At 28.8% G+C, this 22,957-nt stretch overlaps 3 protein-coding genes across 3 annotated transcripts; 1 reads left to right on the forward strand and 2 right to left on the reverse strand.

The window, feature by feature from the left end:
• Nucleotides 1-184: 184 nt before the first annotated feature.
• LOC115708061 (2-alkenal reductase (NADP(+)-dependent)) lies at nt 185-2,656 on the reverse strand. Its single transcript, XM_030636233.2, has 5 exons — nt 2,004-2,656; nt 1,719-1,899; nt 1,329-1,495; nt 1,156-1,238; nt 185-835 (listed from the first exon to the last, which is right to left on the reverse strand). Exons 1-5 carry the CDS (start codon nt 2,220-2,222, stop codon nt 457-459), a joined length of 1,029 nt encoding a protein of 342 aa, XP_030492093.2. The 5' UTR covers nt 2,223-2,656; the 3' UTR covers nt 185-456.
• A 3,389-nt stretch (nt 2,657-6,045) lies between these two features.
• On the reverse strand, nt 6,046-7,861 carry LOC115704889 (polygalacturonase-like). Its single transcript, XM_061118775.1, has 2 exons — nt 7,111-7,861; nt 6,046-7,018 (listed from the first exon to the last, which is right to left on the reverse strand). Exons 1-2 carry the CDS (start codon nt 7,570-7,572, stop codon nt 6,248-6,250), a joined length of 1,233 nt encoding a protein of 410 aa, XP_060974758.1. The 5' UTR covers nt 7,573-7,861; the 3' UTR covers nt 6,046-6,247.
• An 11,917-nt stretch (nt 7,862-19,778) lies between these two features.
• LOC115706921 (polygalacturonase) lies at nt 19,779-22,957 on the forward strand. Its single transcript, XM_030634693.2, has 2 exons — nt 19,779-21,845; nt 21,949-22,957. Exons 1-2 carry the CDS (start codon nt 21,372-21,374, stop codon nt 22,693-22,695), a joined length of 1,221 nt encoding a protein of 406 aa, XP_030490553.2. The 5' UTR covers nt 19,779-21,371; the 3' UTR covers nt 22,696-22,957.

The following is a 22,957-nucleotide window of genomic DNA, read 5'->3' on the forward strand; positions in this document are numbered from 1 at the left end:
ATATTTACTAATTAGTGACTAGTTTTATACATGTCATTTATTATGTAACTAAGTAGCATATGGAATGCTATTTTGCTTGAAGTGAACACAATGACCCCTCTTGCTATATATATAGACTATGTTTGAGGGACATGTTGATGAGGGTTTGTTAAGTATAGAGTAATAGTACTGTACTAGTACCCAGTTGAAAAGAGAACAAGTCAATCATCTTCTTGTTACATGTTTGACACAAGAAAAGTTTAAATCATGCAGTGCAGAATAAGCAATACATATACCACTCCCACACAACGCTTTTTCATACAAAAGTTAAACTCATAGAATGGAAAGTATGGGGACTGATTTCTAAATATTTGAAACTCTTTCACATTACTAGACTGCAACGTGAATGGGTTTTATCATGAATGCTATTATTAGAGTTTAACCAACCAAAGTAAAGATGAGAATTTATGATGCATTTTAATCATGAGAAATGGTGACAACTTGCTTTCCCACATTGCGGCCGGAGAAGAGTCCCACCAGAGCTTCAGGGGCGCTATCAAGGCCTTCAGCTATGTCTTCGAGGTACACTATCTTTCCTTCTTTGATGCCAGGAACAACCATGTCAAGAAACTTCTGGTAGAGGTGATAGTACTCACCCACCACGAAACCTGTAATCTTAGCTCGCTTCACAATCAGCTGCATCAAGTTATGTACCCCTTCTGGATGCTCAAGGTTGTACTGCGAGATCATTCCACATGCTGCTATTCGAGCATGGACTCTCAGGTTCAGCAGCACAGCGTCCAGCATCTTTCCCCCAACGTTTTCAAAGTAAATGTCTATGCCTTGAGGGAAATACCTGCACACACAACCCAACATTACATTACATTATTATTATTACTATCAACCAATTACACTCAGATGTCGGAATCATTAGTTTGTTGTATTTGACGTGCATTATATAAGACTTGAGAAGAGAGTGTATAATCAACTTGTGCTCTCTATAGTTTATTTGACAAACGCCATTGCTGCCTTGTGAATGGTGATTTACTTTTACTTAGTTGTTTTGTGTCTTTCAGTTTTTGTTGGTATATATTGTTCATCTCAGCAGACAAGACAATATATTAGATATTTATGTATGATATCTGATCTGAGTGAGTCTTTCTTGACGGTGTTTACCTTTTGAGAGCTGCATCCAAATCGGGCTCTTCTTTATAGTTGAAAGCTTCATCAAATCCGAACTTGTTCTTAAGCAAATCCACCTGTGAAAAAAAGGAACAACAATAACAATAAATAAAAGAAATTTAGATTATTAGATTTGATGGTTAGTACTAGGAGAGAGAGAGAGAGACCTTTTCTTTGGTTCCTGCACTCCCGACAACATAGCAACCCAAGAGTTTTGCAAACTGGCCAACAAGCTGACCTACTGCACCAGATGCAGCTGACACATACACATACTCCCCTTTCTTAGGACTACAAAGCTCGTACAGACCAACGTAGGCAGTCATTCCAGGCATACCTATGTATATATATTTTAAGCCCAAATGAGTCATGTAAAAAGAGTAAGAACGAAAACTAAAACAGGGTCCATGACTGATTGCAGAACTTCAAGGCAAAAAGTGGCTATCTTTCATATCAGTAAGTTAAGTAGAGTTCTTCCACTTAATTAAAAGACTTGCTTAAATCAGATATACAGATGAAATTGATTAACCCCAATTTATGATAGTAATGAAATTTAGTACCAAGAATTCCAGTATAGTAAGAGAGAGGAATATCAGTGGTATGTTGGATTTTGAAAAGGCCTTGGGTTGAGTTGAGGATGGTGTACTCTTCCCAACCGGTCATCCCCCAAAGGAAGTCTCCTTCGTTGAAATTAGGATCCCCAGATTCCAACACTTTACACACACCATACCCAGTGATGGGCTGCATTCATTCACATTATTCATACAAATATTATAACAAGATAAGAGTTCAAAAAAAGAAAAAACAGAAAGACAGACAGAGATAATGAGATATGGTATACTGACTGAACCAGGGTTGAAAGAATCAACATAAGATTCACGTTGGCTCATTCGGCCTCGCATATAGGGATCGCATGACAAGTAGAGATTCTTAAGGAGGACTCCTTTGGAGGATTGGGGCAGCTTCAATTTGAGAGTGGAAGAAGTGATGGCCATGTCTGATTCCTTGGGAAAACCTCTCACATAGTCCTTGAGCAATACTTGCTTGTTCTTCACTTCCGCCATTATTGCTTGCTCCCAATCCCAATTCCCAAACTACACAGCTCGGTGAGACCGGTTTTTCTCTTCTTCTTCTGTATTCTCTATTCTCTAATTCCAACAATGGCTATGATTAGCTCGGTGAGACCAGACTATTATTATTGCTTCTCCTAACAAATCACATAAAACCCCAAACTTGATTTCAAAAAATAAAAAATAAAACCAAACCGACAATACAATTACGTGGCACCTCCACAACAAGTCCTAAACCTTTATATCCACCAAAGTGTGAAAACGTGGGTAGAATGTCTGTTCAAACATATCAACATATAATTGATTCGTCTTATTAACATCCCACCAAGCCAAGCTTAATAAATAAAAGAAAAAGAAGGGTCAATGTCTTCTCTGTTTTTTTTTTGTCTTAATTTCTTTGTTTCTGTTGAGAATGCTATTTCTATCTAATCCTAAAAGTTACAAAATGCAATTTGGACCATATCAAGCTGAGTTCTTATTCTTTTGTACACTTGAAGCATGGTTGGCCTTCGATCAGGAAGGGTTTGAACACAATCAAATGCAATTCTGACTAGGAATAGGATCATTGAGGTGCAGGAACATTGCACCACTCAAGTTTGATATCTTGGGCGTAAAATAGATGTGGAGGTGATGTTTAGATGAGGCAGTAGGATATGAATCTGATGGTGTAACCAGGCAAGTCCTCTTGCTACACCAACACCAATCTTAAGCCTCAAAGGCCACTCCATTTCCTTAGTAGCCATATCATTTGAGATGTACTTGTAAACCAGAATGTATGCTGTTTACAAGGTTTGTTGTGTCTCTTCACCGCAAGCAATAAGGGATGATGATGATGATTGAACTCTTTCCAAAGCTGATTATATTGTGGTTGCTGAAATTGTTGGTGGCTTTGAGGATTCCCTGGAAACTCATTCCACCAACTCACTCTGGAATCTGCCAATGATCCATCAGTTTATTATACTCTTCAACCTTCAATTTACTATTATTATGTATAATATTAACAATGTTATGTAGTACTGGTTCTGTTGTTTGGTGCTTCTTCATTTTCATCTTCAAATTCAACTTTAACTTTAGTTTTTTCATCTTTCTCCTCCTGAAGCTAAACCAAAGCAAGTAGTAGTAAGACATAAAGAAAGTAAAAGTAACAAAGGCAGTTAGTTGACACCACATATGACATAACCAATCACAAACCCCTCTTTCAAATATTCCAACATCTTCTTCATCTATAAATATAATTGATCAACTGATCACTTGATCAAAAACACCAAAAGGTTTTGTGATTTAAACTAATAAGATGTCGTAATTATTATTTTTGGTTTTGGTAAAGTTAGTCGATAAACAATTGTGCCTTTGATAACTTCAAAAAGGTTTATTTAATTGATCAAGTTACTAATTAAATATTTCTAACGAATTTTTGGGCCAACCTACCTTGACTTATAACAAGCATATAAGATTTAATTTTCCACTCTTTCCAAAAAAAAAAAAAAAAAAATCATTTTTCTAAATAATTACATGACTAATTCATCATATTTATCTTGTTTGTTTTTTCAATTCATATTATAAATTTTACTATTTAAACCCAAAACAATAATAGATTAGTTAATGTGCATTTTATAAAATATTTTAGAGGCATATTTTAATTGATTATATTTATTTTGTATAGAATTACGTTTGTTTTCTACTTGTTTCAGGTTTAAATGGTGAAATATAATATAAATTAAAATTAGAAGAAACATGTTAAATGAGATGAATATGATAAATTTATTATGGAATTTAAAATTCTAAGAAATAATAGTTTGAAAAATTCTAAGTTTTGGATGCTCAATACACTCTGTTTGTGATTGAAAATCAAGTCTGAAGCTTCAAGCTAATTTTTGACTATAATGCGTTCACTTTTAGGAAACATATTGTAAATAAAAGTTCTATATATCTCTCTTTCAGTTTTTTAAAACATTTTAAATCGTCTAATTCCAAGCAATATCAAAAAAATTATGACCAAAATATTATCGGTCATCGTACTAGGAAGCTTATTGCTCAAAAATCGTTTTTAGGGGTCACGACTTGGAGGGTTAATGTCGCGGCCCTCATGGTTAGAATGCAAAAATGAGGGCTTTTAAACCCTAATTTCGAGATTTAAAAGGGTTTTTGACACTTTTTGAGAATAATTTTGAAAGAGACAAAAATTGAAAGCAAAAAACAGCTCTAAAGACTTTCAACAATATTTTTTCGACGAATTTTTTTTCTATTTTATTTTCTTATGTGATTATGAGTAGCTAATTTTTTTTTTTTGAACCACTATTATTTTTAGCTAATTAGGATTTTTTTTCCCCGAACTTTGACATGTACCAAATCATGCCCCTGAACTTTTTTGGCCGTTAAAAATTCTTCCTGAACTAATAAGATTGGTAGATTTAAGGACTTTTGTCTAATTTTAATAAAAAAAATTCTAACATGGATGAAAATTTAAGGGACATGATTTAGTACATATTAAAGTTTAAGGGGCATGATTTGGTAGATATCAAAGTTTGGGGAGCATAGTTTAGTACATAAACAATCACTGAAGTAGTAAAATTGAATAAAATTAGACAAAAGTCCTTAAATCTAACAATCTCAATAGTTCAGGGGGAATTTTTAACGGCCAAAAAAATTCGAGGGGCATGATTTAGTATGTGTCAAAGCTCGGGGGAAAAATCCTAATTAGCCTTTTTTTTTTTTTTGTCTTACATGTATGTTGTTTACATTATTAATCCCTATTTTACTTTGAGTATTTGCCAATCTAAACAAATATTCGCAGTCCTAGTTGCAGGTGTTCTTGTGTAGCTTGAATATTCACTTCGGTGCTGTTTATTTTCCTCTAACAACACCCTCTTTCAAATACTTTAACATCTTCATCTATAACTGAAGAAGTGATGAGTTTGATGAAAAGCACGAAAAGGTTTTGTGATCTGAACTAGTAAGTTGTACGTAATTATTACTTTTGTAAGTCAATAAACAAATGCCTTTGATAATTCAAAAAGGTTTAATTAATTGATCAAGTTACTAATTAAACAATTCTAACGTAGTTTTTGGGCTAGACCTAGACTTACAAGTCTATACGATTCAATTTTCCACTCTTTCAAAAAAAAAAAAGAAAGAAAGATTCAACTTTCCAAGGAAATAACAATGAATCTTGACTTTGAACTTTTCTAAGTCTAAATTGCTTTCCTTCAAGGAAGTTAGCATGTTATTACTTTCACTTTTTTTTAATCTAATTTTCAGTTGAAAAGAGAGAGAAAGACTAAGGGGAAACCAGTGACACAACAGTTCCTTTTGTAACAAAATCTTCCAAATCTATTCAAAGATTAGTACATACTACATACGTTGGGACTCTTTATACTGACTGAAGGCTAAATGGGATTAACTTAAAACTGAAGATGAACACTGTGACATTTATTTGTTTCCAACTTGTTTTAGAATTAGGATTTTACAATGTATAGCTTCAACAAAAAATAACATAAGTAAGTGGATAGTGACTTCTTTTAATTTGGGATTCGATTATGTCTCAACACCTTCATGTGTAAAAAAAAGCTTGTACAGAAAAGACCGAAATAGTATATATTCTCCGAAATACTAAAATTACCTAATTAATTAATGAATTTGATATTAAACTGCCCAACTTCTACTAATTTGTTATATAAATATATTATTAATTTCCAATCGCAACCATTGCTATCGCACTTCGTTGTTAATTGATTCTGCAGCTAGGCTAGCTAGCTACATATCCCTCTAGGAAATGAAAACATTTACAATATAAAGATATAGAATAAACATAAAATTAATAAGAAAATGGTAGTACTAAATCAAATTAGATAGGCTAATTATTAATTAATGAAGTAATTAAAGTGCAAGGCCAGGCCAGAGCAGGGGAGGGTGGAATCAACAGTAAGAAGAGAACCCTGATCATGATTATGATCATAATAATCACAGACGCCACAGGCTCAAGCTACTTAAATTACAAATTACAAATATTATTATAATAATTACAAACAACTTGAAGGCTGGATTATCCCAGAAGCGCTTCCTTTGGCATTAGAACAAGAAGCTTGGGCACTAGTATTAATAATCCCATCCTTATTATTCTTCTTCTTCTTATTGTAACTGAGTTTCACATCCTGTAACCGAATTCCGTTACAAGGATTGGCAGCGCTGCAATCGAACTTAACTGCCACCTCAGTGGCCGAAGTCCCTCGTATGTCTTGGTAAGTCACATCGCTCACTCTCACCCCAGACACCTTCCCCGGGCACCCCTCGTTTCTGGGGCAGTACTTCTGGTCAATCACGATCGGATTCTCAACGTCCACCATCGTAACCTGTTGGAACACAATCTTCCTGGCGAACCCACTGCTCTGCCTCCCCCAAGATTTTATCCTCACCCCATTTTGGGTGCCCCTGAACGTGGCCGTTCTGAGCGTCACGTTCTGGACCCCTGCCTCCTTGGCGTCCTTGCCCAGGCTGCCTATGCTGATGCCGTGGCCAGGTCCGCAGGCCAAGTTCTCCATCCAGAGGTTGGCTGTGCCGGGTCCTATGGAGACGCAGTCGTCTCCGGTTCCTATCTTGGTGTTGAGGATGGTTACGCCTGTGGAGAGCTGAACGTGGATGCCGTCCGTGTTGGGGCTGTTCCCTGGTGCCATCACTTTAACGCCTTGTAGTTTGACGTTGTTGCAACCGTTGATCACGATGTGGAACATTTGGCTGTTCAAAGATGTTACTCCCAACACTTTTACATTCTTTGAGTTTGAAATTCCCAGTGTCTGCAATCAATCAAACGTCATTATTAGTATGTTATGTTATGTTATCTATCTATATATGGTATTAATTAAATTAAGCGAAGAGAAATACGTACGGTGGCTCCGGTGGGGCAATTAGTAGAGGGTGAGTTTTTGCATTTCCACAGAGAAGTGCCTTGACCGTCAAGGATTCCACCAGAAATGGTGACCCCATTGACATACTGAAAGGAAATCCAGTTAGGGGAGTTGGTAAGGATTGTGTAATCTGATGGGGCGAGCAGTGTTCCTGCAATGCGGAACGTGATAGCTCTGTTTTTGCATTGGCCAGTGAAGACCACATTTTTGAGCAAGAATCTGCCTGGGGGAACGTATACCACAGCGGGATTGGTGGAACTGCAGGCCTTGTCCCATGCTGCAAGGAAACCTTTGCTCGACTCTGTTTTCCCATCCCCTTTTCCTCCCAAACTCACCACATTGTATGTCGACACCACTGCTTTTGCTGATGTCCCTACCACCCAACACAATACAACAACACCAATATTAACCACCAATTTTGATGACCACCTTCCCATTTTCATCTACTTACTACTATGATGAATCGATTATATATTATATATAAATAATAATAATAATAATAATGGAGTATTCGAATATATCTTTTCTATTTTTGTTGTATATATTAACAGGCTTGGATAGAATTGAGTAGTTAGTAATGAGGAAATTGAAACGGTTTGATCTGTATTTATAGACACTCCTATTCCAATACTTTTAATTTAATTATATGCTACTTAATTGCCTAGAGCTTCTTTTTTATCCATAATCTGCGGTAATTATTTTTTAATGGTAATATTGAATGTCATATATACTTGTCCACAAAGAAAGGTTACAATTGTATAAAGTGTATATATGTATGTATGTACATGTATGAATACAGTAGTTCTACTCCAATGAAAAGCGTTTCTAGCTTAAACATTCATTTGATATTTTTATATATGCCATTAATTGCCATGCAAATAAATTAATTTTAATAAGTCTAGTATGTATACATAGAATAGAAACGTAAATATTTTGTTAATTAATTTGATGTTGTATGTGTCAGTACCTAAACTAATGATTATTCCGCAAGTTGATTAATTATTTGTAGTTATATATGCAAATACTATACCTTTTAGTTACCATGCAAAATGCAAGCTTACAATCACATGGGGTTTTGCAAGCTATATATATATATGTATAGCCTTCAATGATTGATTAATACATATTATATAATATAATATATTCATGTGTTCATATATGTGTCTACGGTGTTTAATTAATTATTAGCCAATTATGTATAGCTAGGCAGTTATATATGGAGAAGTCGCAGAAACATTACACAAATCAAATTAACAAATAATAATACATTAATTAATTATTGGTGGTATATGCATTAATAGTACGTAGTAGTTTGCGTATTATGACTTATCAGTTTTTTTTATGTATATATTTAGAAAACAATTAATTAGGGTACTTTCAAGAGTTATACGACATATATTAAGAATTAATTAGTATATATATTAAGAGTCGATCATCACACATTAATTAATTCCCTCTTCTTTCTCTCAATTAATTTTGTATTAATTATAAATATATGACATGCTCTCCAAATTCCTACGTTATCAATAAATTTAATGTATATTAATTAACAAATATAATGGCTTTTTCATTTTTTACTTATAGGCAACATCTAAATATACGTAAGGAAATAACGGATATAAATATGTATTTGATAATAAATTATGAAATATAGTTTAGGTGTATATATATACATGCATATATAAAGTCCAAATTAATTACGGAATTAATTAGAATTAGATAGCTAGGGAGTGTACTAGGGTCAAAAAAAAGATAATGTGGTCCTTTTGATGGTGTACTTATACATACCTATACATTATCTCTTCCCCTTTATATATATTTGCATGCATATAAAATATTAATAAAAATCAATAATAATAATGAACGGAGCATTAAACGGAGTAGAAATCGGCCCTAATCATCGATCGAGTCCTGTTCTTTTTCTTTTTTCTATATAATTTGTAGCTTAATTCTGACTTTCTATTATACAATTAATAAATAGTGGCATAAATATTTCAATTTAACTTTTACTTATAAATAAATATCTAAGTTTAATTTTTAGCGGTAATAATACATAAATTATAATATTAGAATTTCGGTAGGTACGTATTTGGTGAAGTAAATTGCCACGTGGTAATCACTAATTGGTCCAAGTTATTAAATTTTTATTATTTAAAAATAATTAGTTCAAATATACCAATAAAAAAATGACACGTGAAATATTTAATGGCTTTACAGTTAGGTCCCTACAGAATTCCAGAAATATAATAATTTAAGTATTATTACTGTCAAAAATTAAACTTAAGTATTTATTTACAACTGTAAGTTAAACTTATAAGGTATTTATACCGCAAATTACTTTTAATAAAAATATAAAAAATAAAAACTAATTAAATATTTATAGAATAAGTCGTTTAATAATTCATTATATTATTTTGGTATGCTAGACTAGGCATGTTAATTTGTTGAGATACGTAGCTAGCTATATATATAGCTAGTTGGCTGACTCATATAGAAAGCGAGGTGGGACAGTCGCTTTTTTACAAAAAAATAGATTAAGCAAAAAATGTATACTCATTTTAGTAATTAGTTATAACATGTATTTGTAATAAAAAATAATATTTATATGCATAATATTAATTTTGGTGTAATAATTAAACTAGATAACATATAAGATAGATGTTAAGGGTTCAATTTTTTTTTGAGTTTACTTTTATTCATGTGCCTTACCAAATAAAAATTACATTTTTTTCTTTTTAAATTTACTTTTATTAACCTGCTTACTAAATAAAAATTGCGTCCCCTCCTTCACTTTAAATCTTGTGTCTGCATTAATTTAATACTAATTATTAGTTACTATTAGAATAATATATATACTAATTAATTATATTTCTTTTAAAAAAAAGATCTTTAAATATTTTCAACAAACTTTGATAATTATTTTCTTATATATAAATCTTAATTTAAATTTGAATTAAATCTTAATTTAATCAATTAATCATATTTTATAACAAACTTATTATAATTAGTTATTTCGTTAGAATAATAATTTTTTTTTATATAAATCTTAATTTAAATTTAAATGAGACGTTAATTTAATTAATTAATTATATTTTATAACAAAATTATCAGTTATATATATTTTGTTTAAAATATCTAAACTTATTTACTTATTTATTGTTTAGTAAAATTAGTTAAATATATTTTCTTATAAATAAATTTAAAATTAAATTTATAAAATTTAAGAAATATAATTGAATTGTATTAGTTTTAATTATTATTATTATTATGTAAATTAATTAATAGTTAAATAATAATAATAATTTTAATACAACTCTAAATTAGAAACAGATATAATAACATGTTTTATGTAACTAATTAATTAATAGTATATATATATCTATTCTATATAAAGTGTGCCTATATAACTAAATTCTTGGTTTATGAGAAATTCATGGGTATGACTTTTTATTTATATTTAATAAAATAATAAAATATTATTTATATATAATAAAATAATAAAATAAAAATTTAAACTGATATTTGATATTTGAACTGATATTATTTATATATATACAATATTATATATTGTTCTCATGTGATATTATTTAAACCATAAATTTACTATCTTATTTTGAATTTAATCAAAACCAATAAAATATATATACCTAATCTTGTACGTTCTCATTTTTTTTATTTTTTTTTATTAAAGTTAATTATTTTAAATAAATAAAAATCTAATTTCTAAATTTTCTCTATTACTATACTATTTTGAATTTAATTAACAACAATAAAATATATGTACGTATATTTTTCATTTTTTTAATATAAATTTTCTATATACATATATATTTATACAAAAAAAAAAATAGAGATAAAAAATAGTAGTGAAGAGATCCAAAAAATTTCACATAAGCTTCAAACACACTCTAAAAAAAGTATCATTTATAATTCTATGTGTAACTAATTTATTTGTTTATTTGGATGATTTTAGTCTATATATCTCAAATTATACTTTTTAATTTTTATAATTCGGTTATAGCAAGTAAGAATATTTGGGTTGATGTAATTATAACAGTATATATATAACTTTATTAGTTGAGCATGAATTGTCCATTTGATTTTATTTTAAGTTTAGATTTTACAATTGTATTTGAATACTTAGCTATATATATGTGGATCTTGAGTTTATCGGGTTAATTTGTTGAAAATATATGTTTACTGATTTGCTCAAAATAAATATACATAAACACATATATTTTGTTGAATCCAAATATACATAAACACATATATTTTGTTGAATCTATCATGGAGTGCTATGAGATTGATGAGAGACTTCAAGAGAAGAATGATATTAAGATAAATTTGGAGAGCATTGCTTTGTTATAATATTATTTGGAAGCTATCATATTTCTTGTTTTTTATATTCTTTCTTTCATATGTCCAGTTATATGCCTGCTACCCTTATTCTTTATAATTTTATTATTACTGGCTCGAGTTAAGTGTCCATAATAAGTGTGTAGCATTATTATTTTTTAAATATATTTCAAGCTAATCTCCATTCTCCTCTTCTCTTTCTGCAAATTTTAAATTTGATTTTTCACTATTGATTTTCAAATAACCCCACACACTAATTAAAATTAGTTTTTAAATCATTTTAAATTATATGATTATTTATTGAATTTTTCTTAATTAAATTATAGAACACATAACATAAAACTAAATATACGTGCCTTGTACGTAACTTTCTTCTAGTATATATATATATATATCCATATAAACTGCGGCTGGGCGGCTCTTCATGAATTTCATATCATTCTTTATTTGCTGGGCTGTGTGAATATGATATCCATATATATATATATATATATATATATATATATGATATGAGATAATTTCGCCTCTATCCACGGGACTGAGTGAGTATCCCATCCATTACATTACATGCATTTGCAGTTACATATTAATTATTGTATATATACGCATGTAAAAATTACAAAATTTATATATATAATTTTGTTTAATTTGCTTCATTATTTGACTAATTAATATACACGGCCACTTTTAATTCCAAGTGGAAAAATTTCATTTGCTACTTAATCAGGTGACGTTTACATTTAATGGCACACAAATTAATGCCTCCAAATTCTTGGTAAACTTAATTATTAATTAATTTAAAACATAAATATATATATAAGATTGAATAAATTATATATTTAGAGATGACACTTGTAATTTTAGTTATATAGCAATCTATATTTCATAAAATTTAATAGGATATTAAGTAGATCTAGTGTTTTTATAGCCTTTCTCAAATTTTTAACATGTCCAGCTAGCTAGATTAGATATGTTAATTCCATGCATGCGATGATCCTTGAACAAATTAATTATATCATGGGCCTGCATGCATCATCATGAATCAATATCTCCTCTTAAAAATATGTGTATCATATTGTGTTAAATAAATTTAAAATTAACATATTAATTAATTTTTCATTTATTAAAAAATTAATCATCTATACAGTTTTTTTTTCTTATAATGCTCAAATTAATTGATGTGTTACAATAATAATAGTTTAGTACATTATAAAACACAATATTTTAACAGAAGATCATCTTGATTCCATGATGATCATGATATATTATTGTATATTTTTGATATATTAATTCGTAAAAACAATTGACTATATATAAAATCGATGTTATAATAATATGTAAATTAAAATATATAATATAATATTATGATAATTAATTTATTAATTATACATTATATATGGCTAGTTCAATTATGTAATATTGTATTTTAATTAATTTGTATATATGTATGTATGCATGCATGCATATGCATTTACCCAATATATATTCATGTAGCAGTGCGTAACTTATGGTTCAAGCACATGACGTACGTTTAGAATATATATAGGTCAAATATTAGCTAATTAATTAATTAATTAATCCTTATTTGGAATAATAATTAATTTCGACTGTATTTTAGAATACGTTTTCACACTTCACATGACTTATGACTGCATATAGCTATTAGCTAGCTAGCTAGCTTCTTGTGTAATCACTAATTAATATTTCATTTTCTTATCCAAATTAAGTATTATTATTTTTATATATATACGAACGCACTAATAATGTTAGAGATAGTACGTACGTACGTGCTTACCAATACACTTTTCAAATTAATTTATATATTACAAAGCAAGATTTTGCAAAAATTATTAGTTATATGAAAATTGTATATATAATTATAGGGCAAGACTGTGGTAGGACTTAGCAAAAGTTCCTTACCGGTAGGGTACTTTATTTAATCATTGATTTTACATCGGATGGTTATTATAGTTTAAGATATATATTCTTATCATACAACACTAACTGTATACAATAAAAATTTAATACTTTCTAAAAAAAAATATTTATTTTTAAAAATAAAAAATATTAAAACTTAAAAAAAGGGACCCTTAATTTCTCACTCTCCATTACAATATTGTTCTTCCAAAAATCTGAACGGCATTCTCTGCAGCAAACCCACGCCATCCCTCCAACCAGCCCAGATAACCCCACAACGATCCCAAGACAACTCGACGGCGAACTCATTGTGAACTCCCGAACCCGGACGACGTAAACACATACAAACAATAAGATTTTACTTATTACTAAAGGCCTATAAAAAATAAAGCCCAAATCTTAAATAACAGGCCTACTCTTACCAGCCCGTGCGTGTGAATGAGAGAAATAATCTGATACATTTTTTTTAATCAAACTTATATATATTTTTTTCCTTTTTAAAGCTCTGATTGGTTAATATTGCTTCCCTATAGCATAGGGTCATTATACTTGGTCCTACCATATAAATTCCCTATAATTATATATTTAAAAACAAAAGTTACATGCTCCTATCGATCGAAATTTGAATAACACCAAATAACGCGAGAATTCAAAGAAAGTAAGATCTCACAAGTATATATGCTCATTTAAAATAGGGCCAATACTCAAAATATATAAATATATAAGTATTGTGAACATTGTTTTACATAGAATAAATAGTAGAGTATTGAGTCATATATAAGAATATGAACTATTCCACTTATTACAAATTAATTTTAAGATAGAACCTATAATTCTCAAGAATAAGCTACGAAATAGACAAAAACGAAAAAAAATATTGAAAAGACAAGAAAATTATACTACAAAAAATATGTGCATCAATAAGGGCAAATATCGTTGGTAAAAAGCTATTTTTTCGTCAGTATTATCTATCACTGAGGACATTTCGTTGGTGAAAAGTCATTGGAAATAGTTTGTCGGCAAAAACTGTTATCAACGACTTTTAATGTCGTCGCCAATTAATAATATCAATGACGACAAAGTCGTTGTTGATAATAATTTTTTTTTTTAATTTTGGTAAATCAACGATGATAATATCGTCATTGATTATATTATCAATGACGACATTGTCGTCATTGATGAGTGTCTCGAAAAAAAAATATTTTTAATAATTATATCAAAATTATTTCTATTTAATTAATTAATATATAAAATTGTATTAAAATTATTTAATGAATATAAATTATATTAAAATTTCTATTTTTATAATTATATATATTATTATTTAATTAATTAATTATATTAAAATTATTTATATTTAATTAATATATAAAATTATTTAATTAATTAATATATGAAATCATTTAACTAAAAGTAAAAAAAAAAAGTAAATATTATTTAGAATCACAAATATTACAATAAAAAGTGAGTTATAAACATTACAATACTGTTTACTTAAATATAAATTAAGTGTTAAAATATTAATAAACATAAAACCGATAGTTCAAAAAATTAAAATAAAAATTCTAAAAGAAGTTTGTAGTAGCATCGTCCTCATCACTAGCATCTCCAAGAACATCCGACATCTGTGGGTAGTATGACGGCATTTGCGAACTTGTCATCATCTGAGATGTCTGCTGCCCATGTGGTGTCGATATCATTTGAGATGTTTGCTGTCTTTGGAGACCTTCCCAGTAAGCTGGATCCTAACGATTTCTCATGGTCACCCAAGTTTTATCGATTCTCATCTACCAAAAAATTTACTTTGAATGAATCAAATTTACTAATGTGACCAAAATTTTATAATTTTAAATACTAATTGAACTAACGGTAATCTTATGTCATTTTATGAAACTTTTTTAACTTTTATTTTAAGGAAAATTTTATTTACACCCTAAAATTTTTATAAAATTTATATCTTTAATTGTACTAAGTTTTTTTAACTTTTTTTCTTGTTCATAAAAATTTATAAACCAAAACTTACGATCAAACTGACCAGACCGAATTTTTGATTCCACATCATCACCGAATTTGGCGGTCGGTTTCGATTTTGGTTTTTTTGACATGGCGGTCGGTTTCAATTTTTGAAATAAAAAAATGGTGAAACCAAAAAATTGCAATAAAATGCCAAAAACTGTCCAAAACCGCCAAACCAAAAAACCACTAAAAACCGCCAAAAACCGTACGGTCAGTTTTATACGGCTATAATTTCTAAACGGTCGGTTATAAAGTTGTAAAAACCAACCACAACCGACCGATTTTCACCCTTACAAATTATATTCTTAAAAAATATATCTATCAAACAAAAATAAATTATATTTTTACATATTGTGACAAAAAAATTAAAATAAAAAATTATATGAAATTTTCTTTGGAAAAAATAAAAAAATATATACAAGAGTTAGAAAAAATTATGAAAATGAAATCAAAATAAGTAATGTAATTAACATAAAATAATGTGAAGAAAAAAATTAAAAAAAAATATTATGAGTAATTTTTACAAATTATTTAACTTTATATTTTTTTATATAATATGGTGTATTTATTATTATATGGGGTGCAAATAAAACTTCCTTTATTTTAAATATTGATTTAATAATTCTAAAAGAAACATTTAATAAATTAAACTTATAATATGTCTATTTGCTTGCATAATACTTAAATATAAATAATGTACTTCTTAAATATTAAATTAAAAATCTATTTTTAAATTTAATTTTTTATGAATAAAATAATATAAACTCTTATTTATATAAATTATTTAGTTTTAAAAGTAATTACATCAAATTTTAATACGTATATAATTAGATAATAAATTAATTAAATTAAATATTAAATTATTTATTAATTTTTTTATTTTGAGGATTTATTAATTATTAAATTAATTACTTATTTAATTATTAATTATTTGTTAGATTTATTTATTAATTATTTACTTATTTGTTTTTATTTTTTAAGAAAATATTTAAAAAAAAATCTTAGTTAAATTACTTAATTTTAAAATTAATTTTATTAAATTTTATGAATAGTTATTATAAATTATTAAATTAACATAACTTTTTTTTTAATTATTTGAGGATTTTTAATAAATTTTGACAGTATAATATTTATATATTACCCTATCTAAAAATGTAAAACCTATTCTACACACTCTAAACAATTTCAAAAACATCACAGATTTATATGAAATATATTACACATATAATATTTTTAGAATATTAATATATATTAAAAAGATAAAAAATCACACATAATCACATATAATATTTTAAGAATATTAATATATCTATTATAAACATTACATATTATAAATTTTTTTTATATAAGGAACAATTATATATATATAAAGAAAAACTAACAGTATCGGTTTCAATATAAATGACTACGTCTGAATTGTTTGTTGCGACTCCAATGTAAATAGCACACTATAGTTATAAGAATTTAAACAAAAAAATATATATATAACTATATGTGCTATACTTAAGTAGAGGGTAAGGGTATATTAGACAACTCATAAAAATAGGTAGATTTTAATGAAACATAATATGAAGGTATTTTTAATTAATTGATACCAAAAAAAAAAGTATTCCTCAACTTATCCTTTTCTATGCTACAATTTTGGGCTTCAATATATTTGGAAAGAGCCTAAAAGAGAAAATTACACTCTATACTTTTTTTATATTGTCTTCTTTTATTTTTACCCTCTTTTTTAAATTCTATCATTTTTACCTCTTTTTTTAAACATTGTACCAATTTTGCCCCTGTCACTTCAAGATACTCTCCATATGACTCTCTTATGTTAGGGTATTTTGGGTACAATACATATAAAAAGAGGTATGTTTCAAATAAATATAAAATTAGAGGTAAATTTAATTAATTGATTAATAAAAGAGGTATTTTTCAACTTACCTCTTAAATTGGGTTTTGAAGAAATACACTTAAAAGCCCAATATATATGCGCCCAAACATACAAAATGGTAGTTTTAGAAACTTACTCCAAGTTTATGTCATTATATAATATTAATAACAAATATTGGTACTTTTATAATTTGGGTCCTTACACCACATATTAAAATTTAATTTTTTTTTTCAAAAATATTGTGTTATTTTTTTAAAAAAATACTAGGGACATAATTTTAAAATTAATCTCACAATTAGCACTCCTATATTTATTTAAGCTATACCGTCCTATTTTAATTTTTTTTTTTGGGAACGCTACCCTTATTTAGTATACGTACCTTTTTACTTTTAAATAACTTTATCTAATTGTCCTTTTCTTTATTTTTTTTTTGTCTTTTGCTCCTTTTTTTTCTTATTAATTAAATATGAAATATACGAATTGTTTTTTTTTAATATATTTAAAAATCTGTCTCTCCTTTTTTCTTTTCTTTTTTTTTTAAAAAAAAATTAAAATATTTTTCTAATCACACCGATAATTATTTGAGCTCAAAAATTATACATTTATAATATATTTTTCAAAAGAATCATTTTGACATATGAAAAGCATATATTTTTCTACCGTTAAAAAATGATTAAAATCAAAAGTAATCTTATAATTTCTTTTCTATTTAATTATAGAAAGTAAATTTCTAACTACAATAAAATTTAATTTAATAAATTACTATATTTTAATGGTTATTTTATATTTAAAAGTTACAAAATTAACTTCTAACCTAATTAACTGATTCTTCGGCCATACGTATCCCTTAAAGAATATTCAAGAAAGTTTTGATTTTTATATGAGAAGTAGAGTAAGATTCATTACCGAAGATCTCTTTGTGATCATCGCATCATCAATAACAGTAAAAAAGGTCTAGATCATTACCGAAGGAGAAGATTATTGTATTGATCTTCTTGATTGATGCCAAAAGTTTTCTCACTCCCACATCAATGTCTTTTTCTGTGAGGGGTTCAAGAGCAGTTTTCTGAGAGTGGTTCGGTTCAGCTCAACGACGTCTTCCGTTTCAGATTTTTGTTTTTATTTATTAACTTACTATTATTAGTTTAATTCCAATTAATGTTTTTATGGGGTTAGAATTATAAGGAGTTCATTCCTTAATTAATTTTAATGTTGTGATCGTGTTTATGTGTTGAAACTAATTTAGTTTTTCCATTAGTCTTGCCTTTTGACATGGTTCTTTAGTCTTGTCTTTTGACATTGTTTTTTAGTTTTCCTTTTAGTTTTTTCTGGTTCGAGTCTTGTCTTTTGGCATGGGTTGTGTAGCTCAGAATTATCATGGTGCTATGGTAGAAGCATTCAAGAAGGGGAAGATTAGATGTGTTCAACCTGAAATTGCTGAGATAATAGGCATTAAAGAAGCATTGGGTTGGATTACAACTCATTCGTGTGATAGAGTCATGTTGGAAACAGATAGCTTGGTGTGTGTCCAAGCGATTCAGAGCGGTATTTTATGCCTTCACAATTTGTGTTTTGTAAAACGATCTGCAAATAAGTTGACTCGTTGCTTGGCAAGAGACTCTTATTTCTCTACAGGTCGTGTGCTTCAGTTGGAGGACTGTTCCTTTGAAGTGCGTCCTATTATTTTGAACGAATTTATTAATTAATAGATCTTATGATTTTTATTCAAAAAAAAAAATTACAAAATTATATTTTAATTTTATAAAATATTTTTCTAATTAAAATAACTTATAAGAAAACAAAACAGTACCTTAAAAATTATAAAATAATGAATTTAACATACTAAATTTTACAAACTTTTTTTATGGGATTAAACTTTAAATTTAAATAAAATTTAATGGACCAATTAATTTTATGAGAAACTAAAAATTATTTTATCACTTACTAGATAATATTCTACTTAACTTTTATTTATAGAGCAATTTCAATGAATGTCTTTGAAAAGTAACTAAATTGTATTCTATATAAGCTTCTTTTGTAGAGCAATGTATACCCACTCATCTCTCTTTTTTTATATCACATGCACATGGTTAGTCGGTTGAGCTCAAGAGTGGCATTATTTGATCTCAAAATTATATCATTACAATTTATCTTTCAAGGTGATCATTTTGATATATGGAAGCGTTTATTTTTTTGCCAATACCTAAAAAAAATGACCAAAATAAAAAATAAACTAAGAAATAATAAACCTATAAGTAACTTTTAGTTTCTTTTCTAATTAATGAACTAATAAATAATCAATTTTTAAACTTTAAATTTCAATATGTCAACCTACTTCGTAGAATACTAAAAATTATTTTATTATTTTATATTTAAAATATAATAGATTATATATTTTTATATAGAACAATTTGCTGGCCGAAAATTTCACCATCTATATGACACCTTTTGTGTTAGTTTTTGTTTTTTTTTTTTTTTCAAATGGTAAATATTTGGAAGAACACAGAGTTTCTACATAATTTTTATTATGTAAATTAACATTTATTTCATTCTATTTTTAATTGTATTGGAGATCTCATTATTATTATTATGATCATGGGTTTCCATTCTTTCTAATCAAACTGTACGCTTAAGGTGAGGTATGGACAAATAATAAATAGATTTTTTTGTGATAAGGAAAATTATTATATCCAATTGAATGATGATCAAAGGATCAGAACTTCTTCCACATGGGAATGGCCCTTTGACTTTAATATTTTTCATTATAGTATTTTTTGGTTGTTTAAAAACAAATTAATATTAATTAATAGTACTGCCAAGTGGCCATTCCTGTCATTTCGTACAGTTGATATCATACAATTACTTTACAATGCAACGTCGCGCGTGGATCAGATCTTACTTTAACTCTTCAGAAATATGAGGACACGTGTCGTACGTACATGCATGAGATAGCATATATATACAATATAATATAATTAATTATAGCTGCAATATTAAGGTTATTTAGTTAGAATATTAATTTGTTTAATTTAGACATCATCTCATCTATAAGGCATTATTAATTATTTGCGGTTATTAGTTAATGTATATAATAAATGTATCGATGGGGATCAATTGACGATCGATGAGGAAAAAAGTTACTAACCATACAATCAATTTATTAATCTTATATGTATATATATAGTGAATGAATCATGATACGTACAATATTTATTAATTTAATTGAGAAGGTGGAGGACCTACCTACCTACGACTCTTAATTATCAAAATATTTTTATTTGCTTGATTTATTGCTCCTTTTTAGTTTTATCAAAATCATGACCATTTCACAATTTTCTAAAATTAATTATATTAATAACAAAATTCCAAATCAAACATGAATTCGGCAGCATTATAATGCATGTTTTCGTAATTTTAGATTTTATTTTGGTCCTGTTTTTCTTCGAAGACGCTATTTGCTTTTCATTTTTATTAATTCCTTCATATATAATATATTTAATGATTTATCTAATCTAACCTAGTTAATAATATACATACTAGTACTTAATTAATATATATATATATATCCATGTATTATTATGAAAGATATTAATATATATAACTAATTATTACTTTTTTTTAAGTACCGAAGAAATTTTTGATTAATATTGGTTATATATACTAAATAATTATTATAATCTTCATTGACATTCTTTGAATATTATTAAGTAATAATCAAATTATTAATTTGCTCCTATTTAATTAATAATATCTTTATTTGCACTCTTAATTAGAAAGAATCCTGTGAAATTAAATTTTTCTTAAAGAAAGAAAGGAAATTGTATACAGCCGTACACATTGAATTTAAATATTTATTATTTTTAAATGTATATAAGACCCTTATTTTGGACGACAAAACCTATCAATTAATTAATTGGGAGAGATTCCTTGGAGAAGAGTATTAGTAGTAGTAGTAGTAATAGTACTCGATCGATCTATGTGCATGGTAGCAGTATATATATTAGCATTCTCAATCTGATTTTCCAAGATTATATATATATAATAGAATCTGAGAATACATATACATAGATAATGAGGATTAATATGAATATGAGAATGCATATGTGGTGTTTATTAAAGATGATGTTGGTATTATTAGTATTGGAATATTCAGGGGGGGCAGAGGGTGCGTCGTACAACATCAACGTGGTGAGCTTTGGTGGAAGATCAGATGGCAAAACAGATTCGACCAAAGCATTCGCAAAGGCATGGTCATGGGCATGCTCAGCAAGGGCCAACACCGTCACACTCTACGTTCCCAGGGGTACTTTCGTCATTAAGAGCCTGGTGTTCAGTGGGCCCTGCAGGAGTAGAATCGTGTTCCAGATCGATGGCACTCTCCTGGCTCCTTCCAACTACTGGGACTTGGGCTCCTCTGGCCATTGGATCTTGTTCAGCAAGGTCAACAGGATGTCAATCCACGGCCGTGGCACTCTTGATGCCAGAGGACATGCTTTCTGGGCTTGCCGCAGATCTTCCCACGCTAAATGTCCACCAGGAGCAAGGGTACATATATATATAATTACTCATGATTTCATTTCTTCTTCTTTCTTTCTTTCTTTTTAAAAAATAATTCTATTATACTAATAATGTTAGTGTACATATGCAGTCGATTTCTCTTTCGTGGTGCAGTAACATAGTGGTGAATGGGATAACATCCCTAAACAGCCAAACCATACACATATCAATGGACCATTGCAAGAACGTGGTGATTCGAAAGGTGTACATAAGAGCACCAAGCTCAAGCCCCAACACAGACGGCATTCTCCTGCAGGCATCGACGGGCATCACGGTGAGCCGGTCAACCATCATGACAGGGGACGACTGCGTTGCAATCAAATCGGGGTGCAGCAACGTGTGGATAGAAGGAAGCAACTGCGGACCAGGGCACGGCATCAGCATAGGCAGCCTTGGGGACTCATCCAACGAAAGCGGAGTACAGAATGTGACCGTCACGAGCTGTACCTTCACAAAGACTCAAAACGGGGTGCGCATAAAAACGTGGGCCAAGCCCAGCAACGGCTATGCCACCAACATCCACTTCAGAAACCTTGTGATGAACAATGTGGACAACCCCATCATCATCGACCAGGGCTACTGCCCCGGCGGTGGAGGTGGCTGTCCTCGCCATTCCTCTGGTGTTAGGATCACCAAAGTCACTTACAGTAACATAAAGGGTACTTCGGCTACCAAGGTTGCTGTGAGGTTGGCTTGTAGCCCAACCAATCCATGTTATGGGATCAAACTTCTCAATGTTAAACTCCTTTATCTCAAGAAATCACCAGCTTCTCTTTGTGCTTATGCTCGTGGCTCTTCTTCCGGAGTAGTCATTCCAAGGAGTTGTCTCACTAAATAATATTATCTATTATTATTATTATTATAAATTATAATATTACAATTTCATTATTATTAATTGTTCTTTTTCCCAATTATAAAGTTATATATGATCAATCCACACAAAATTGTTATATTTAATTGTTTATATAAATAAATTTCAAATTAATTAACTTTCTTGTGTTGATATTAATTAATATCTACTGTGAGTGCGTCATAGGTAGATTACAAATATATATTAATGAGTCATGACCAACGCACCACCTATATAGAGGTAATAATTG

Source organism: Cannabis sativa, chromosome 1, assembly GCF_029168945.1.
Source record: "Cannabis sativa cultivar Pink pepper isolate KNU-18-1 chromosome 1, ASM2916894v1, whole genome shotgun sequence".
In the NCBI taxonomy this organism is placed as follows: Eukaryota; Viridiplantae; Streptophyta; class Magnoliopsida; order Rosales; family Cannabaceae; genus Cannabis; species Cannabis sativa.